This window comes from Drosophila yakuba, chromosome 3R, assembly GCF_016746365.2.
Source record: "Drosophila yakuba strain Tai18E2 chromosome 3R, Prin_Dyak_Tai18E2_2.1, whole genome shotgun sequence".
Lineage (NCBI taxonomy): Eukaryota > Metazoa > Arthropoda > Insecta > Diptera > Drosophilidae > Drosophila > Drosophila yakuba.
The window spans coordinates 29,551,766-29,571,601 of NC_052530.2; the positions used below are offsets into that span (position 1 = coordinate 29,551,766).

Consider the following 19,836-nt stretch of genomic DNA (forward strand, 5'->3'; position numbering starts at 1 on the left):
TTATTTCCTAATTTCCTTTGTTTTCCCACCCATTGAACATTTGCAGTGTAAAAGTTTTCATCTTGACTGTCGAGCTGGAAAACTTTGGTGTGCTGCTTGGAAACCATTGCAGTTTGCTTTTGCAACAGCAACTTTGTGTTTCGAGGGGAAGTCGGTGAATCGGACAAGGGCCCAAGATCCCAGAACTAAGGGATCCGAGGAGCCGAGGAGAGATGAACATCTTGGCAGGAAGTCAAACAGATACGCCGCCACTTATTTGCGTAGCCTCAGCAGAAGGAGCTGCTTTCAGCTTTCAGCTTTCGGAAAAGTGCCAAATGAATAGTGCCAGTGGCCGGCGGAAATCTGCTTAAAGTTTCACTCATTAAGTCCTTGAACAATGAAAGTGAAGGACTCTCGAGGACTCGTTCTCGTTTCTTCTCGAGCAGGCGGAACTTTGCCAACAGAATAAATCAATTCCTTATTCCTTGTGCCGCCTCACAACAAACCCTTCATCTCCTCAGCTGTTTATTTGCCAGCAAACTTTGGCGTTTGGGCCGAAACACCTGCGCAAAGACGTTGTTGGCCCGAAACGCTTAAATGAGTATTCGCCTGATGTATGGCATCCTGAGTGGGCGGCGGAACATGCACATTGATTGATTATCGACACAGTTTGCCACTCGAAGCCCAGCGTTGAGTGATGCCCTCAGCTTGCCCATCTTGCCCATTCTGCCCAACTTGCCCAACTTGGCCAACTTGGTGCTTTGGCAACAGCTAAACAGCCAAAAGCATTTGTGGGCGGCAAGTGCCACGGTTCGTCGAATGCAATCTCGACTCCATCCGCCAGCGGTCTCCATCTCCAGCTGCCATCTCCTGTTCGGTTTCTGTTTCTGCTCCTGTTGCTGTTGCTGTGTTTGGTGGTCGCTTTGCCACAGATTCCCAGCCTGCTGGCCAATTTGCTTCATCGCACTGCACTCAAAAAAATGCCAGTCTTTAAGTTACTATTCGTCCTAACTCACAGATTGAAAATTTTAAATTAATAATTTTCCTGATTTTCCTTATTCTCCCTCATCAATTGGCATCTAAACCTTGGTACTACATTTTCATATTCTCAGTGTAGGAAGGCCGCTTGGCTTTTGATGGCAAAGGCCACTTGATGGTTTAGCACCGGTTCAATGCGCTTTCCATTTGTCGTGGTCGCCAAAGGAGCTCGTTGCAAACTGGCTGAAAAAGGAATGTCACCGAGTTATGATGCCCGTCTACTCTTGGAAGTTCCTGCCCAAAGGCTGTTCACAAATTGAACTCTGCTGCTGGGGACTTGGACACTTGGAAGTCGGCAGCAATTACTAGGCGAAAACAGCATTAACGGTCACACGGGGCGAATGCGCAACACTCCGCTTGGCCCTACTGGCGGAAAAGAGAGCCTCCACCGAGCAGGATCTCAATAGCGGTCACTAGTGCCGTGGACATTTAGATACATGCCAGGATGCCGGAATGCCGGTATGCCAGGATCCCAGGATGCAGTCAACAGGAAGTCCGGCTTCCTTGGCACGCCTAATTAGAGCCGATTAATGAGCCAGTTGGCTAGCCATTGTTTCCACACTCACCGCACTGTTCCATTGTGTACGCAATTCGACTAATTAGTTGCACAGTGCGCCCTACACACACACATTCATAGGTAGTAAAGAAAAGGGAAGGATAACCCCATCCACAAAAGCACAAAACAAAATTCCTCCACATGTAACAAACTGTGTCCTTGCCTTTGGAATCCTTTGTCCGCCACATACTTTTACCTTTCTGCTGTGGCGCATTAAAAAATTAGTGTTGTCCTGGTCTTAAGAAATCAGAAAGGATTACATTGCTATTTAAGACCAAAACAGCCGCCGGCAACAGGTAGCCATTGAAATTCACAAAGGACCCGGACGCAGGACCCGGGACCCAGGACCCAGAATCCAGAAACGTTTTTGTTGCCAAACTAAATTAAAAGCAAATGAAATAACCTCCATCTGGTTAATACCAGCCGCAGACCTTTGTGACCGCCGCCATTGTGAGACCCGACACAAAAGGAAACGAGTCTCGGCCCAGGAACTCGATTAATGCAGCCGCCAAAAATTGGCAGCGCCCCCGGGTGGGCGGAGATCGTTCGTCCGGATTACGGCCACGCCCACTGCGTGTGTGGCAGCTCCCCAAATTGAAATTGCCAGCACGTCAAACCGAAATTAGATTATGTCCTGGCCATTGTGAAAACGAAGCTGCTCCTGAAGGAGATAATTTGCGGCGGATAATGCAGCTTGTCTATCGGAAGGACTATTCGACGCAAGTGGATCGTTTGTTTCAAGGAGTTTTTGTTTGGATTTACACGGCGCAAAAAGTGTGCTCAATTTGATTAACTCTGAAATGTTGTCTCAAATTATTATGTTGAATCTTGAATAACAATCTGACTAAACAAAAGTTCGGAAATATGCCATCACTCCACATCCTTGTATGCATTTCGATACCCTTGCACGAACTCGGTAAATAAATTATAGCACTTTTTCGACAGTGTCCACTTACCTCGTTAGCAATCCGCCCTCCCGCCCCCGGAGGTGTCATTAGCATCCCTGATGGATGCATTATTCAGCAAACTCTATTAACATTTACGAACACTCGACGGCAGGCGCTGCCAACGGGGAGGTTGCAGGTAGCAGGGGAGGTAAATGGTAAATGTTTAACGAAGTTCGCTTCGAAAAACTATAAAGCTCAATTAATAACAATTTGGCGAGCAAAGTTTGTCCAATCTGGGTTCATTGTTGGTGGCTGCTGCAGCTGAGACCCGATGATTACAGGGCCATGTCTTCATCTGCCGGAATTTAATGTCGGGCGTAAAGGTGACCACGTTCCACGTTCTACGTCGGTTGGCAGCTGGCTCTACTTCGATTTACCTTTGTGTTTTATTACGCCACTGGGAGCCATGCGGCAAAAAGTAAAAGCCATTTAAAAGCCAAAACTTTGCAGCAGCCAACTCTCAACATGTGGGCCTGTCGTCCTTTGTATCCTTGCGCTGCAAAAAGTTTCGAGTGCGGGGCACACTTCCGCATTTATGGCGAATTTCAGACTGCCGGACATTGTTTTGCCTCCTCGACTCCTCGATGCATTAAGCCGCAAAAGGAGCAGGAAGAGGGGAGAGGAGAAGCAGGGGCTTAAGGACACCCATCCTGGCCTGGAATCCGCAAACCGTAACTCATTTGGAATTCCGCGAGTGTCTGTCCCCCGTTTTGCTGTTTGTTCTGCTCACAGTTTTTCTAGTCGGAAGCATAACTCTGCACTCAAGTGCACTCCTGGGCCAGAAAACCCATCCCCCAAATGCCCCCATCCACATCTCACACCCCCTTTCGAATCCCATTTCCCGGTCACGTACTCCTACATTTCAATTACACCAGACACAACGCCAACTAAATCAATAATCAATACATTATTCCGCGCAATTAAGGCAGCGGGAGTCGTTGTTGGCGCATAATTACAAAGTGTGCAATTGAAAAATGCATGAGGCTTAATTGATAAACAAATGCATACATTATCCGAGTGTAGCGGCTTTGTTTTCTGTTTTTTGTTTTTTTTTTTTCTGCTCGTACGACATGATAGAGCAATTAAAGATATTTAATACGTTTTGCATCAGGGGATGCTGTGCATTGAGATTCAAAACGTTTAATTTGCAAGGATATTGCGGCTGTATATGGGGAGAGAAATCATTTACATGAGTCGTTCCGCTTGCAAAATTAGCGGATTTTAAATGCGCATTAATGGATTCTGTTGAATTAATTTAATCAGGCATGAACACATAAATTAGCCTAAAAAAAAGCAACGAACAGGTTTGTGTAATGGCACCCAACTATATTTATGTAAAGGGAAATGTATAACTAAATACTCTCTGCGATTAGCTCAATCATTAAATCTTATCAAATGGTGATAGAATTAGTTTGGCACTCGCCAAATCCCTGCGAACTGATCACTTACGGTCCCATCATTGGACATTGGGTATTAAGGATTGGGGACTGGAGATTCGCGATGTGCAATACTCGTAATTGAATTTGTCGTGCTTTGAATGCCCGCTGCTGGGTCCAATCTAATTATTCCCCCGTACGAGTCGCCCTCGATAACATAATCCCACTGCTGCCCACACACCCACATCCGACTTATTAGTCGGCCGAAAAGGGCTGAGAACACATTATTTGCTGCGGCACTTTTTAAAATTGACTCAGGGAGGAACTGAGGTTTGTATCCTTTGTCGTTCGACCAGACAAATGCTTTTAGGAGCGGCACAAATTCCGCCCAAGGGCCTGCGTCCTTTTCTCGGCCCGCTACTTTTGGCCAAAACCGAATAAAAGCAGGAAAGTGTGTCGCCAGAGGAAAAGTGCAAATGGGGGAAGGGCAAACTTGTTTTCGTTCGGCCGGCAGAGAGGCGTTGAACATCCTCGCAAGTTGGCCACTTCCATGTGACAAGACAGGACATTTCATGGCGGCAATGCTGCTATTATTGTGCTTGCCGCCGGACACTCGGCAGCTGCGCGCCACAAAAGTTTGTGAAATGTATTATTTGCGGCGACAAAAGACTGAAATAACTGGGAATGCGTTTAAAATAATTTTAGTGTCATTTTGCGCAGTGGTCAAGGCTAAGTAAACACCTGCCTGTTCATCCGTTCTGCAGTTCGATGTGTGAATATCTGGGCGAGCACAGACCCACTGACTCGGTGACTTGGAGACTTAGTTTCCAGTCCCTACGGATTCCAAGGCATGAAAGCGCAAACATCACGTATACGCAACGTGCGCCAGCAAGGCGTTCAAGTGCAGCCTGTGTTTGACTTGGGTGTGTGTGTGTGAATGAGTAAATGTGTGTGTGTGTTATAGTGTGAGCCAGTAATATATATGTATGGCGTGTAGTTGGAATTCCTAAAACTTGGGCCGCGCCAGCGAACTGGTGACCTTTTTAAAGCTGCGCCACTGCCACTGCCTTCGCCGGCAATTTAGCAAACACTTCCGTTCGCCAATGTCCTTGTTGCTGGGTGGTTTAAGTGTGAGTGTGGGCGGAGATGGAGGTGGAGGTCTGGTGTCCTGAATGTGCTCAATGCTCTGAATGTCCTGGCCCACGCACTGCTGGCGAGGAGCAAATGTTTTTTCCTCCGCCAGTGACACGCCCCGAAGGCCTTTGGATGTTGGATGTGCAGCAACAAAATGGATGTGCCTTGAAAAAATAGAAACTAAGTTTGTTTTAGTTAAGCATACTATTCGTATCTGATCAGTATGGATAGAGTCGAGTATTTCTTTCCTAATTTGTAAACTAATTACCCAACAATGTAGGTATTTTCTGCACATCTCTGGCTTTCAAATGCGATTCGCCCATTCCTCGTCAGCTGCTCCTGTGCCCGGAATTGCCGCTTTGAGCTGGTCACTCGGTTTCTCGATTGGGTGGAGTGCAAGTGTGATTGGGATTCGGAGTGGAACCCTTAGTGAGTGACAAGCTGAGGCCCTAGGCCAGATGGCTTGTTTATGTCCTGGACATTGATACCATCGATTCCCCCTGAAATGTGCCCGTTTTACGCTCTTTCTTGCAAAGTAGCGAGGTTGCGGCTTCTTCGTGTATTCCGAGTGCCTTTTGGCCAGTTAAGTTGCTTTCCGTTGTCCCAGCTGGAATTTGCATGTCTGTTCGTTGACATTCTGCCGCTGCGCAGCTGTTGCGGCTTCTTTGTCAGCTTCTTATTTATGCATTTGTATCTTTGTCCCTAGCTGTGTATCTGGGTATCCGTATCCATTGTCTGGTTTGCGGTGGGCATGGATATGGAGATGGGGATGGATAAAAGAAGCGGATGGGGTCTGCGGTTCAAATCCCCGGATTGCCAGCTCATTACAATGAAGTGCAACCGCAGGAGCGGATTGCCCAAAAAACAATTGCAAACGGAGCACATTAAGTGCAGTTCACGCTGTGCTGGCTAATGAGCTACAGTCCTTCCAACTCACTCACTCCGCCCATTCCTGCACTTTTCAGTGGGGGAAACACCGCCCGGCGTTTATCTAACTTTCCACATTTTCGCATTTATAATGCTAATTCAGCAAGTTGATTACATGGCAGCCAGCCGGTCGTCCAGGATGCCGGATTATAAAATACAACATTGTGCTGCAGAACGGCACAAATGGAGCAAAAAGCAGTCGAGCGCCCGGACCTCAGATAGTGAGTGCCACCACCACCACCAGCACCACCACCACCACCAGCACCACTCGCCCCACAGAAAACACTTTGCTTTAATGTGCATTTCGGTGGCAATTATGAGCGCATCACCGCCCAACTGGGAGCACTTTTCGGCCAATCTTGTGCTCCTCCGCAGTCTGCCACTTGTAATTTGCATGGCGGACGAGCCATGTTCTCCATGTTCTACATGTTTGGCCAAATGACCCAAACTGGCTTTCATTTATGCTCTCCACTGCACTTTCTCACAGTTGCCAAACAAAGTGCCAGCGCCTTGGTGTTCTGAAAAATGTCCGAAATTTATACACCTTCAAGGAGGCCACAACAACAATTTAAAATGTATCAAAGTTTTTTATGTGCCACTTATTTATAATAAACCATTAATTTTTACAGTGCTGCTCAATACTTGAACAACAATTTCCATGCGCATTTAAGCAGGCTAATGATTATGAAAGGTAGCTACATTCCATTGATAACCAGCTTATGGGATTATGTGCAGACATTAAAATTTGTTTATTTAATTAACACACAAAATCATCCAAGCCCGAAAGCTGTCCAGTTGTGCAGTCAAAGATAATGCTCCCTAATTAAATTGGTGAATCTGATTCCAGGAACTACAGCCAAACTGCCAACAGCCCATTATGAAATGCAGAATTGCCCACATGGGTTTGGTTGTGGATCTGTTGTGTTCTACGCCTACTTTGTTTGCATTTCAAATTTGGCGTGCTGCATAATTTACAATTTACATCCATCAGCGAAAGCCCAACAACAGGGCTGCATACATATTTAGCCATCGCCGGGTATTTTCGTTGGCCAAAACCAACTGCCAACAGATACGCCAGCTGAAAGTTACAGCTGCACAGTGGAAAATGACACCTACATTCGAGGGTTTTTCGACTCCACAAATGGCGCTTTGAAATCTACTTTAAAGGTGTCAAAATGCATACATTGAAATGCTTCCATCTGACTGTTGAAATGCAACTATATTGCTGAAGCTAGACACATTTGCGGGCAGTGTACCGCACTCCCCCTCGAACTGCTGCATTTTTCATGTTTAATTTCAGTTAGTGCCGCCTGCCAGCTGAGAACTCGAATCCTTTTGGCGCCCATCCAGAGCGGGTGAGTGTGTATGTTTTAGGTGTTTTTGTTTGGCAATTGTTTGGAGTGGAGTGTGTGTTTGGCAACACCAACACACAGATACACAGACCTCTATTTGCCATGGTCGTGTCAGCTTGACGTTTCTGTCAATTGGCCCGAAACTATGCTCTATGCTCAGCCATTTCGCATGCCGTTGGTGATTCCCGTCAGCAAAGCCAACTGGCCAATATCCACGCAGATGTCTGTCTATATAATGGCTACTTCTCTAATTGGCCTCCAACTTTCCGACACTTTCAGCTCTTTACCTGGTCAAATATCTGCGCTGCTACGAGCTTCTAATGAGTAGCAAACACTTGGCGCATCGTCAAGTTTCGGGTGATAAAGAGTTTTAAAACTTTTGAAGCCACTCGCATATGAATATTATTCAGGCAGCCTCTCCCAGTGGACCATGCACATGCCAAGCACATCCCACAGTCCCCAAAGACAAAAACTAAGTCCGAAGTCCGAAGTCTGAGGTCTGAGTTCTGATGGGCCGGCTCAAGTGACATTGCCCAGCCTGCTAACCTCTCACGCCTCCAGATTGTGTAAGTAAGCAAGCATGAGTTGTCTTTAAGTGAAATTCAATAACGCATAAAATTCCAGGGCACAAAAACCTACAAGCCAACACACATACCCACATTGGGTGGGTGGGAAAGTGGGTGGTTTTCTGGTGTGGTAGTTCACAAAAGTGCAGGGGAATTTTGTATATTACAAATCATTGTTCGGCTCAAGTGTTTGCACTGCAAGGAAAATAGCGATGCACAAACTTTCAAGAGCTATTCAATATAGAACTTGGCTGGAAGCCCTTCAAAGATATCCCAAAACTATGCATATGCGAAGACCATGTTTATTTTTCGGTGTATACTTGCCTCATAAGTTGGCTACAAAATTGCTGAGTAAGCGCATTGGAAGCCTTGTACATTTTTGAGCAGCAGAGACTGGCATTGCTAACTCGGTTATGAATTCCCATTTACTTTTGCATTAAATCCACGCCAAATATGCAAAACACATTTGCCAGCTGGAAAATTAAAGGCGGGAAACCGAAAGGAAAATGGAAACTTCACCCTCGATAAGTCAACAAGTCGTCGCTGTTTTTTGCTAAGACAAATTAAATTTATAAACAAATGGCGCACAGCAAACAGAAGTTGTTCTGGCGAAAAAGTTAAGCATCGTGCATTTGCGAAAGCCCCGGGGTTTCGTATACCAACCACAGGATACAGGATCTAAAGGACGAACTCGAGGACGCACAGGAGCAACAAGCAAATGCCAGTTATTATTCCTGCACCCGCCGAAGTACTGCCTCCTCTTTTTTTTTCGTGTTTTTCGTGTTTCGGGGTTTTTTTCGCATTAACCAAAAAACTGTTGAGGGGCAGAAGGGAAAACGGAGGATGTGCGCCTTTAAAAATGTTTCACTTAAGCAGGGAAGCTGCTTGCGAGCCCCAATAAAAACAAAATGTGTACACGACAAACAAACATAAAGTTAGGAGCTCGTTAAATTACGCCAAGGGGTAAAAATATGCGAACATGCTTTCACTTTTACAGCTGTGTGTATCTGAATAATGCGAGTTGTCAAGAGAGACATATCCCCTTCTGCGCTGCCAATATCCTTCCTAGTTCCGCTCACCCATTTCACCCATTTCAAGATAGCTAAGTGCGCCGCCAGCTATTCCCAAATATACATATATATATACATATATATATTTTATAATCCCAACTGAAGTCGGCCCGGCGCAGAGCACGTGACGCCATAAAGTCGCTTGAACGCTGGACGACTTAGCATAAGCCAGGCTTGCGGCATTTCCCAGTTCCCAGTTCCCAGCCACCAGATTCCAGCCACCAGATTCAAGCCACCAGTCCGTGAAAATCCTTGCCACCTTTGGCTTCTATATCTTGGGCTTATAAATACTACGTATATATGTGTAGCTGAAGGGTCTGCCAAGCTGCCGATTCATTGGAGCGAACTTTTTGGGGGAAAACGCAGGTCGCGAAGATCTGATTTGTGAACGGACATCAAATGCTAAAACGAAAGAAGATATGTATGTAACACTTTGACCTTTGACCTTTAGCAAGCAATTTAAATGTTTAATTTTGTTCTACTTAATCAATTGACAAAATGTGAATAATTTGTAGCAACAACTGGCATTCAAGTCGTAGCCAGTAAATAAAACGTGGTGAATTGATGTGCTTTTAAAGCTGCTGCTGCAAAAAATCCAAAATCCAATCGCAAGCAATAAAGTATTTCGGAATGATTGATTGGATGCCCAAGTTCGGCAAGGCCAACTTCATTCTATAAATAAGCGAATTGGTCGCAAAGGAAGCGACTGCGACTGCGAGTGCAACTCGAACGTTCGTATTAATCGCTTGCCCGAAAAGGGAAAGTTTATCAATTCCGCCAGAGAAAAAAAACCACCGAATAAAACCAGTAAAGAGCTCGGGTATGAGCGATATTAAAAAGTGCCCCAATACATTTATGTGTACATATTTTTTCGCAAGCACATCAATAACCGATGAGCTGCCATAAATCCATGGGCATTTCGTTTTATGTGCGGGTTGCGGGTTCACTAGTAACACGGTAACACGGTAACTACAACGCTATCATCAACCCCATGTAACCCACAATGTGGTGGTCACGCAATGCGGAGCAGTCGAAGAAGGCGGTAAAGTTGTCAAGGAACCACTTTAATTTCCTTGATATATGCCCGTTGCGATAAGTTCCACCTGACAATGCAAGCCGTATCTATTATTAAGATCTGGCATCTGGATGGAATAGAAGGAACACATGCCAGTGGCCGCAAAAAGAGGAGCAGATTCTGGGCCTAAGTTGGGGTCATTAACATAAACAACTCTGCAGGCGTGGATCCCCCAAATGCGTACATCCCGAAAAAAGGACGAAGGCAGCAGCAGCAGGAGCCGCTCTCCAAAAAAGGAAGAACCCGTGTCTGAAAAGATGCATAAATCATGGGCGACCTGCCTGGATAGAAACTGCCGAAATAGAAACCGAGAATGCGAGAAAGCGGGAATACGAAATCAGGGTTTGAGTATCACGATGTCAGCAAATGGCAAAACTGTCATTTTCCAAAGAATTTAATTGACAGTGCAAAGTCATAAATTATATGGCGGCGTATCAAAGAGGGCGAACAGGAAGCGTATCCTGCGGCATTTTGGGCTAATTGTGGGGATGCCCCGTGCCACTTGGCAAAACAAAGAGAGAGCAGGTCCTGGGGAAACACGTGTGTGACCGACCGACCGGGCGTGCGTGAAAGTAAAAACATTCCTATTTGGCTTGCTAATAAATTAATGATATACTCGTCGGGGCGCCGCCTCCGAAAATCTCGGTCTCCGAAAATGGGAGACAAACACTTTGGCGACACGAGCACGCGAGGCAATTTATAGCCGAGCAGGACACTAATGGAAGGACCAGCAGCCGTGTGACGAATTCAGGATGTGTGTGTCCTCGTGCGCTGCCAGAACGAGGCGTCACTGGGACTGGCCCAAATAAAATGCCGGCGAAATCATTTATCTTTCGGCCATTGTGGAAGTGCTTAGCCAACACTGGCAGATGTAAACACTTCACTGGATCATAAGACCAAGCTGGCGATTGCCTGAAACCATTCCACATCATTCAATGTGGAAAGGGAGGGCCACCAATTAATGGGCGGTTTAAGGAACTCCAGATTGCTGACTCCAGCTTTAATAATTCTATATACTGAAAGAGGAGTAAATATATCAAATGTTTGCTTTTGGTTTTCGACACACTACACATTGACAACTCTGGGCTTGTAGAAATTAAATGTTCTATTTCATCGGTTTACAACAAGTTGGTTATATTCAAAGCACCAAATTGTAGCAGCAATGGAGAATCACAAGGATCTGGTCACCCAGCGCACATGGCGCCGCATCCTGGAGCACCTGACGCCGGTGAAAGGATACAAGGCGGCGGCGGCTCAGAGGGGAGTCAGCTGGTACCGCGGACTGTCCCAATCCCAGATGGCGGCAGCAAACGGATTGTTCGATGTGCTGAGGGAAAATATGGACAAGAAGACGACCTCGAATGTGGCGAAGCTGATGGTGAAACTGGGACTGCATCCCACTCCGCCGTGGCAATCGCTGCATACGGTGATCAAACTGAGTCGTGGCAATGATCTGGCCTTCCTCTGGTTCCTCATGGAGATGTGCTACAAGACACCCAATCACGGCGAGACCTACAGCGTCAACGAGCAGATCATCATGACGGCCATCTTCCGGCTGGACCTCTTTCCCACTCTGCGGGAACTGGACCGCTGGCTGCCACTGCCACACTCCTCGCAATCGGATAGGGATAAAGCAGACGCCCTGAGGCAGAGAAATCTGCGGCTGAAGAAGGAAAAGGAGGATGAGCGCCAAAGGGAGTTGGCCAGAAAGGCGAAGATTGTGACACCTCTGTCGCCCTACTTCCAGGAACCCCATATTCCCGGCAAGCTGCGACACGTGCGAAGATTGCTCTCCGACTATCCGGACACGGCTGCCATTCTATTTCACATGGATGAGGAGCCCATCGAAGCCTGCCTCTGGTCCCGCTGGTTTGGCAGCTACACCTTGAACGAGGCACACCGGGTGGGAAAATCCATAATCTTCGAGGAGATTAACAGCATATTCAAGTCCTTCAAGGCAGCCTCGTTGCCCACGCGCGACGTGGAATCCTTGTGTACCCATCATCAGTACATTCGGGAGATGGAGAAGTCCTTGAAGGACAAGCTGGAAATGATGAAGCGGCGAAAGTGCGAGGAGCTCATCGAAGCGAAAAACAGGCTGGAGGAGAGAAACCGTAAGCGGGTAATCCAGGAGCTGGAAGAAATGAGTGCCTGCTACCTGAAGCAGTTCCGGGAAATGGCAGCCAGGGCCAGACTGGCGTCCACCAGGAAGCAGCTCTTTGGAGGCTGTGATGATAATGAGACCAGATGTGATGCTTTCGGCGAAGAAAGGTGCCTGAGCTTCGAGGCAGAACGTTCCACTGAAAATTATATTGGTGATGGACTCAAAAGTAGTAGTATTAGACTAACGAGCGGAGCCCAGGCAAAAACCAAAACCAAATCCAGATCTAGATCGAAATCGAAGCGGAGCAGGTCGAGATCGAAGTCAAGAAAGTCTGGAAGTGAAACGCAATCGATTAAGAAGCCTGAAGTGGTGGTGGAAGCACCTGTGCTCGGTCCTAGAAAAAGCAGGGATGATTTTCGCGATATCATGGTCAGGTTATTGAAGGGAGAGAAGCCCATCGTACAGGGCTGTCCCGACTTTCAACTGGAGCCTCCACACTGCGCCAAGTGCCACATTTTCGACCCCCAAAAGGGTTTACCCCAAATGCAAGCCACAAAACATCGACCTAGCAGCCTAATGCAGTTCCTCGAAACTTGCGTCTCCGAAGGGAATGAAAGGGAGGATTCAGATCTCGAAATGGATACAAATTCTTGCGCTCATTCTGCTCGGGAACCCAAGCTTTTCGATCTGGGACTTTTGGGCAGTAATTGCGCGAGGTTCAACTATCGCGAGTTGTTTGGCTCGCTGCACAGGACTCAATTGGACGACGAGCGGCTGCGTCTGAAGGAGGCCTTTGTAAGAGCCATCGACGATGATGTTCAGTACCTCAGTGCGGCTCTAAGTGGCGAGCAAGAGGGTTCCCTGGATGCCTTGGTGGACCGAGCAGCCAAGCGGGTTTTTGCGCGGGATGTTAAGACCTTTCACAAGGAGTTGCAAAAGTTGCACAGGGAAAAGGCGGCGAAAATGAACAAGTCCGATTCTCGTTTGAATTTTGGCCAAGAGTTCTACGATCCCGAGAACATTCCCTTGATGAAGGAGATGCTCAGGCTGGGCCTGGAAAAGGTGGCCCAGGACAAGAGATATGTGTTGCCCACCCTGCCCGATGTCCACTCCGTTCCCTACCTCATCGAATGGATACGATTGCGTTATGGAAAACGCTATTCCTATGCCGAAAAGGAGCAGATTTTGAATAGAGATAAGCTGGTCATGGATCAAATAATCTGGATGATGCACACCAACCTCGCAAAGATACCTTCCCAGCCGGTTGGTGACAACTTCACTGACTTGGCCAAACTGCGCGAGCTGAGCAGGAAGTACAGGGAATGCCATACCAACAAGTTCCTAGAAGCCATCATGGAGGTGGAGAGGGTCTTCTACTCGGCCATGAAGCCCCATCTGTGCAATTTGGCAACCGAGGAGACCTTTCTAGCCTACTTGCCCGCCCATTTCCACGACCTGGGCTTCACTGTAAACACTGTCAACTGAGCAATGGCCAACTATTACAAAAATATGCCTTTTTTTCAGTACTTAGTTCCACTTGGGTAATTTGTGTTGTTCGCAAATCATCGCATTTGATTGCGGCTGTGTTCACTTAGGAGTGGTTATGCGACATAAGGGGCAATCAAAGGAAAACCTAAGAAGACAAAAGTGAACTTATAAATTCTATAAATAATTTAAAGGACTTTAATCTGTTACATATTGAGAGCTGAGTAGTTTTCCTTTAATTTCTTTAGGCTTACTGCTTCATAACCTTTGGCTAAAGTTGTTCGCCTAATCCAATTAAAGTTGGTCTACCACTTGGGCCCAGAGCAGTCAGTCCGTACACCTGTTATGCATCGTTGCATTTCCGTTTCCGTGGATGGGCTTGCTCCTGGCCAAGTCACTTTCCTCGAGGGACTTGCAAATGGGCAGTTCTGGGCGCACATGCCCATTAAGGTAAACCTGCACGCTTGTGGGTGAATTATTAAAGCCGCCTCTGCCTTTTGGCCAACTGACGAACTGACAAGCTGACAAACTGACAAACTGACAAGCTGACAAACTGACGAACTGGTGAACTGACGAAGGGTTTTCGTCGAAATCTCCGTGTAAAATTCATCCCGCAAGTTATACTGTGTGCATGGGAGCGAATTGCGTTATCCGCTCCGAAAACGGCGTAAAGTCAGCTTATTAAAATATTAATTGAAAGTGGAAACGCCGATAACTGACCGACAACAATGGCGGCAGCCCTTCCATTTACATGCCATTTCCTTCTCAGTTCCGTATCCGTATCCGTGTCCATGTCCATGTCCATGTCCGTGTTTGTGCCTGTGTGGAAATGTAAACACGGCGCTGCTTTATCGCCCTCATAATTACTGCGTAATGAAAGCGGCAGACACGGTCAAATAAACGGCGGCAGCATCCTTAGCTCCTTCGATCCTTGGCTCACCTGGGCAGCCCTCTCGTATGGCAAAAACACACGGGATGTGGGCATTTCGCTCGTAAATGCGGGCAAACCATAAAGCTGCCGACACAAAAAAATATCCAAATATCCGAGTAACGCGTTAAAATACGCAGCATTCACTTTGGCAACTCTGGATTGCGCATACGCCCTGTTGCCGAACAGAAAAAGCCACATTCTGCAAATGCCCATTCATTTCGCCAGCGGAAGATGCTGCATTCATTGTTTTACGAGCCATAAACATTAACAATTAGGCCGGCTACCCAAGCCGTTATGATTTTTACTGCTTGCTTTAATTAGAAAAACACATTAGCAGGGCTCCTAGACAGCTCGTCTCGTTTCGCCATCCATTGTTGTTCCATACATTTCCCTGTTAGTTGCAGTGCTCCTGGACGTTGGTCCTGAAGGCGCAGAATATGTAGTAGCCTACACCGGCGCCCAGCAGAACGGCCACACAGAGCCACACATTGAAGGTCATGAAGACGAGCATCAGCAGAAAGGATATGAGCACCTGCAGGACGTGCAGGAAGGTCTGCAGGATGTGCATCCCCGAGCAATAGACCTTGAGCTTGGACGTTCTGCCAGCGGGTGGAGTATTTTCCTGGATGTGCTGATGAGTGTGCGGGATCAGGATCAGCGAGGAGTGCGGCTGCGGAGAGCCAGGTCCTGGCGGTTGAAGCGGCTGCTGAAGAGGCGGCATCGATGGCGCCCTTGGGCGGTAGGCGTAGATCTGGGTACCGGATTGTGGGTTGATCCTCGGCGGATACGTTGGCTGGTTGTAGTTGTAGTTGGCCTCGCGATATCTTCTCGGCGGATTATACTGATCCCTTCCGCCCGCCAAACGCTTCCTGTCCCAGGCGAACAGCCATTCCCTGAAGAATTTCAGGGCCTCGTAGAGCACCGCGAACACGAAAATCAGCAGGCAAGACAGAGTCAGTGCCATGGCGGACTCGGTGCGCCAGAACTTGAAGAGAATGGTCTCCGCATCGCCAGTGTGAAAGAACATCGCCATGGACATGTCATGGCCCCCACCCTCGTGGTGTCCGTGCTTAGTAAGCTCGCCATGGCTGCCAGGATGACTCATGTCATGTGAATGGTGTCCTTCGTGGACGGAAGTCGGTGGAGCAGGTTCCGCGGATCCATGGGAACCGTGATGGTGGACATGGCCCTCTGAGGCATCAACTCCATGGTGATTCATGGTCGAACATCGGTGGCAAATATTGTTATTGTTAGTTTGTGTGTGCTCGATCGACAATTAAGTGACAGCTTTCTGAAAGATTGAAAATTCCAGTACGTTCTGAAAAACTTCATCAGAGTTAATTTATTGACCATTTGGCAAGATTGAGCATCGCCCAACTACCGCCACTCTCCAGAGATTTTCTATGCCCATCTGTAAAGTGACGAGTTTCGACCGCAGCGCAATGCCAATTCGGTTGTATCATTAACATAATTGACAGGCGGGCAGAACATGCCACGTGCCACGTTCCACGGTCCATGTTCCACGAAATCAATGCAGTTTCCGTCCAGGACTCGTCGTTTTCTGGCCGGGACAAGCGAGCAAATTTGCTGGCACTAATGGAATCCATTTTTCACCCGCCGCTCGGCTCGACTCGAATGAGACGAGCTGCACCGAAATCCTCCGGCCCAACCATGCATATTAATAAAGATTTAAGCGTCAGCAGCCGGCGAAATTAAGATCGTACACTGCCAGACCGACTCTAGTACTTTGAATTGCTCACGAGTTGGCCATTAGATGGTCTAACACCGAATATTAATCATACGCCGCGTTAATTTATGGGCCAGTCGCTGATTGCCGAAGCATGATTTTTTCAGCCAGACGTGCTGCAATCTCTTTCGCTTTTCTGGGAGTGTACTACTTGGCTGGCGGGAAGGGGGGAATCCGCACCGATTTTCCTGCTTTTTCCTGATTTTTTCTGCTAAAATGAAGCCACTAGCTGTCGCTGGGAACGCCTCGCTGACCGCCCATTAATGCGGCTCCTTTGTGCAGGAGCACATTAATCATGGCGAATTCTGCAGCAGCCATCGCAGCATGGCTCGTGTAATTTCTTTCGGTCGTCTTTTATTTTGTGTTTTGTTTTTTGCCCACACAAAAAACAAAGAAACCCACGACGAGACCCAGCAACAAAGTGAGTCCTGCATTAAATGCTTTGCTTTTCTATGGCTGCTCGAGCACTTCCGCTTGCGCCCAGAATCACAGACCTTAATTGTCGAGACGGAAGAAAAGCGGGAGTGGTGTAACTAGGATTGGAAGCACGTCAAATACCCTGCCGAAACGCAGCAATAATAAATGAGTGTAATTTGTGGAACAAGAAAGTTGTAAGGTGTTTAAGTCTGCCTATAGCATACCTACCCATTTTTAAGAATTCGCAGACATTTGTCATTCCCAGAACATACTAAAACTAGAATTGAATTAGGGAAATCCCCTTACGTTGGCCAGTTCAGCGGAAAGCCTGTCGCTACCCTTTACTTAAGCTGCAGTGTCCATTGTTTGCAGTCCTTGGCTCCAAGGAAATGTAATTCCTTTTGATGCCCGGCACGGCTTAAGGCTCCTCGAGGTCCTCGAGACTCGCCATTCGTTCCATTCTTTATCAATTGTCTTGTAGAGCAAAGCGTTAATCATGCGGCATTTAACGAGACTAAAGCCGACTGCTCCCCGGTGACTGTGATTTCTATGGTCAAAGTTTTGCCGCCCCCTCCCCTGGCACTGGACAAAGCGACCGCCATGAATTCCGAGAACGAATGAAAAATGTTGGCCAAATGTGTGGGCGTTTGGATGTTTGGGAGCCCAAAAGGAAAACGAAGTGCTTGCGACCCGCCGGAGCAGCCTTGCGTGTAATCGCGCTGCTAAGTCCATTTAATCAACTTAATTTTGTACAAATTCTCAGACATTTGGGCTCACTTTTTCCCGTGCCTTCATTTATTTCGGGCAAGTGACGCAATCCCCGCAGGACGGCATTTAATAAAACATTTTCCACAATTATAGCAAGGTAGGTATAGCAAGGGGAAAAGCCTCAAGATCCCAGATTCCTATCGCTCAACGTTGAAATGGAGTTGTTAGCGCTCGAAATAATTTACATAACTTGTTTTGAATACACTTTGACAAAGCCGAAGGTGTGCGTGTTGCATACTTTCGGGCTGCCCTCGGCTTACCCGGCGGATACGCAATATTTAACTTGACAATGATGGCAAGTTTTAATGAAGGAGCCCAGCTAACAAGACGTCCTCCTTGGATTATTGTCACAGAAGTACGAGAAGTAAATAACATTTGATTACACTTCATATTTCCGCCGCTCTCAGCCATTTAATACCCACAGAAAATATTAAATTCCCATTTCGTGGAGATGCTGCTTTGATATTTATTAAATTTAACATCAAGGGCCGCCATCCCTCGATGCGGCGAAAGTCAATTGCTGAAACCGGAGCCCATTTCTTCTGGGCAAACACATTTGGAAATTTGTCGTATTACCTTGCAGCGCATTTCGCATTTGCCATTTGGCATTTGGCATTTGGCCGCCGGGGGAGGGTCATCGATTTTCGATTGCGTTATCGAAACAAATCTAGCCACTTTGGCGGCCTTTTCACCGGCATCCGAATGGGAAAACTGGAGCTGGAGCTGGAAAACTGGAGAGTGCCACTCACAGGAAATTGGGCTCAATTGGGGTTTTCGCTACGTGCCTCGCACTTTCGCCTTGGCTTTTATTGTTTCCCAGGATCGCCAAAAAAAAGGGTCCTGTCTGTTGATTTATGTGGCAAGTGCTTGTTAACACTCTACCGTTACGAGCTACAAGCTACGAGCTACGAACCCGACAACTGCAGGCAGCTTCATAAGCGTTTTTTCTAAACAAAAAAATGGCATTAAATGGAAGATGTGTAGGAAAGTTTTCAAGGACATTGGGCGGCCCTCATGTCGATTCCCGATGTTTCATAAACGTCGCATTAGTGTCACACAAATACTAACAGAAAAAGTGCTCGTAAAACTGCAGACTTTACTGCTGGCAATACGATAAATTTTACGCTTCCCGGCTGCAGCACAATTTCACTGCACTCGTCAGCTATTTTGCCATTTCGGGACTTTTTCGCGTGCCGAACGCAGCTATTTGAATACAGAAATCCGCTTAACTGCACTGAAAGCGTAGCAAAGCGCCCCGAAAACACATATCCCCGTCCACATCCGAGGCGGAAGGCGTGGCCTTGTGCTCGCCGAGTGTCCTTTTCTTTTTTTTTTTTCGACTGCCTCATAAAGTGGCATCCTAGCATGTGTCCTGTGGTGCGGAGGAGCGGGCGTAAAATCATCATTTATCAGCAGGCAGCCAGGAGCTCGAGATGCACGTGAAACAAAGTCTGGGCAGAATGTAAAACATAATGAGTTGTTTTACTGATTGCCTGCAGTCCTAACTTGAACTTTCTCAAAGACTTAATTCTACATTTGATTCTAAATTTATAGCCTATAACTACAGTTCCAGATGTACCCCAAGTGAGAATCGTTAATATTTCTTGCCGTGTATCGCCAGAAACATACCGAAACTCTGTCAAATTGGTGTGCTGCTTTTTGCGAATGAGAAACTGATTCTGGTGCTGGCGCCGTCAGATCCGCCTCACTTTGTCATTGTCATACCCTTTTTGGGAGCTCTGCTTCCTGGAATCTCGGTTGCTTAGGACCGCTTGTCTTGTTTATGCCACACAAAAAGTGGACTGAGCACTGAGAACTGGGGAATGTGCAGATATTTGCATACAGCCTCGCACATTTCGAGGACTTCCGCCGCAGATGTTCCTTAGTTTGATGGTGTTTGGTTGTTGGCGTCGCTTCTGCTTCTGCTTTTGCTTTTGCTTTTGCACTGGCTTTCCCCTTACCATTTTTCGCTCTTCACTTCCGTTTCCGTTTCGGTGTGCGTTTTGCACGTTTGCCGAGAGTGGATCGCAGCTGCTTTTCTATGTTTTTTGGGCCGCCAGTCCGTTGAATTGCACTTTCAGTTGACATTCAGCTGCAAAAACGGGCAGCAGCTGCTGCAATTCGCATTTGCTGCATTTGAATTAAGTTCTGATTGCAATGCGCATTTATAAATCCTGCAAAGTTAAACCTGTCGCTCAATTTATTAGTGCAACTAAAGTGCTTTTACAGTCTGACATGCTACAAGAAATGTCTATTAACACACTTGAAAGGCATGTTTCAAAATAAATTGTTTTCACACTTTAACAAGCTGTTAAATAACATAGCTTACCCAGAATAAAATAATAACAATAAATGTACAATTCC

General features: G+C 46.9%; 2 protein-coding genes across 2 annotated transcripts; one reads left to right on the forward strand and one right to left on the reverse strand.

Moving 5' to 3' along the window:
- The first annotated feature begins 10,669 nt into the window (after positions 1 to 10,669).
- LOC6538953 lies at positions 10,670 to 13,632 on the forward strand. The gene has a single exon (XM_002099420.4). It carries the CDS (start codon positions 11,183 to 11,185, stop codon positions 13,607 to 13,609), a length of 2,427 nt encoding a protein of 808 aa, XP_002099456.1. The 5' UTR covers positions 10,670 to 11,182; the 3' UTR covers positions 13,610 to 13,632.
- A 1,179-nt stretch (positions 13,633 to 14,811) lies between these two features.
- LOC6538954 (high affinity copper uptake protein 1) lies at positions 14,812 to 15,842 on the reverse strand. Its single transcript, XM_002099421.4, has one exon. The coding sequence runs from the start codon at positions 15,757 to 15,759 to the stop codon at positions 14,935 to 14,937; it is 825 nt and encodes a 274-aa protein (XP_002099457.1). The 5' UTR covers positions 15,760 to 15,842; the 3' UTR covers positions 14,812 to 14,934.
- Between the last annotated feature and the right edge of the window lie 3,994 nt (positions 15,843 to 19,836).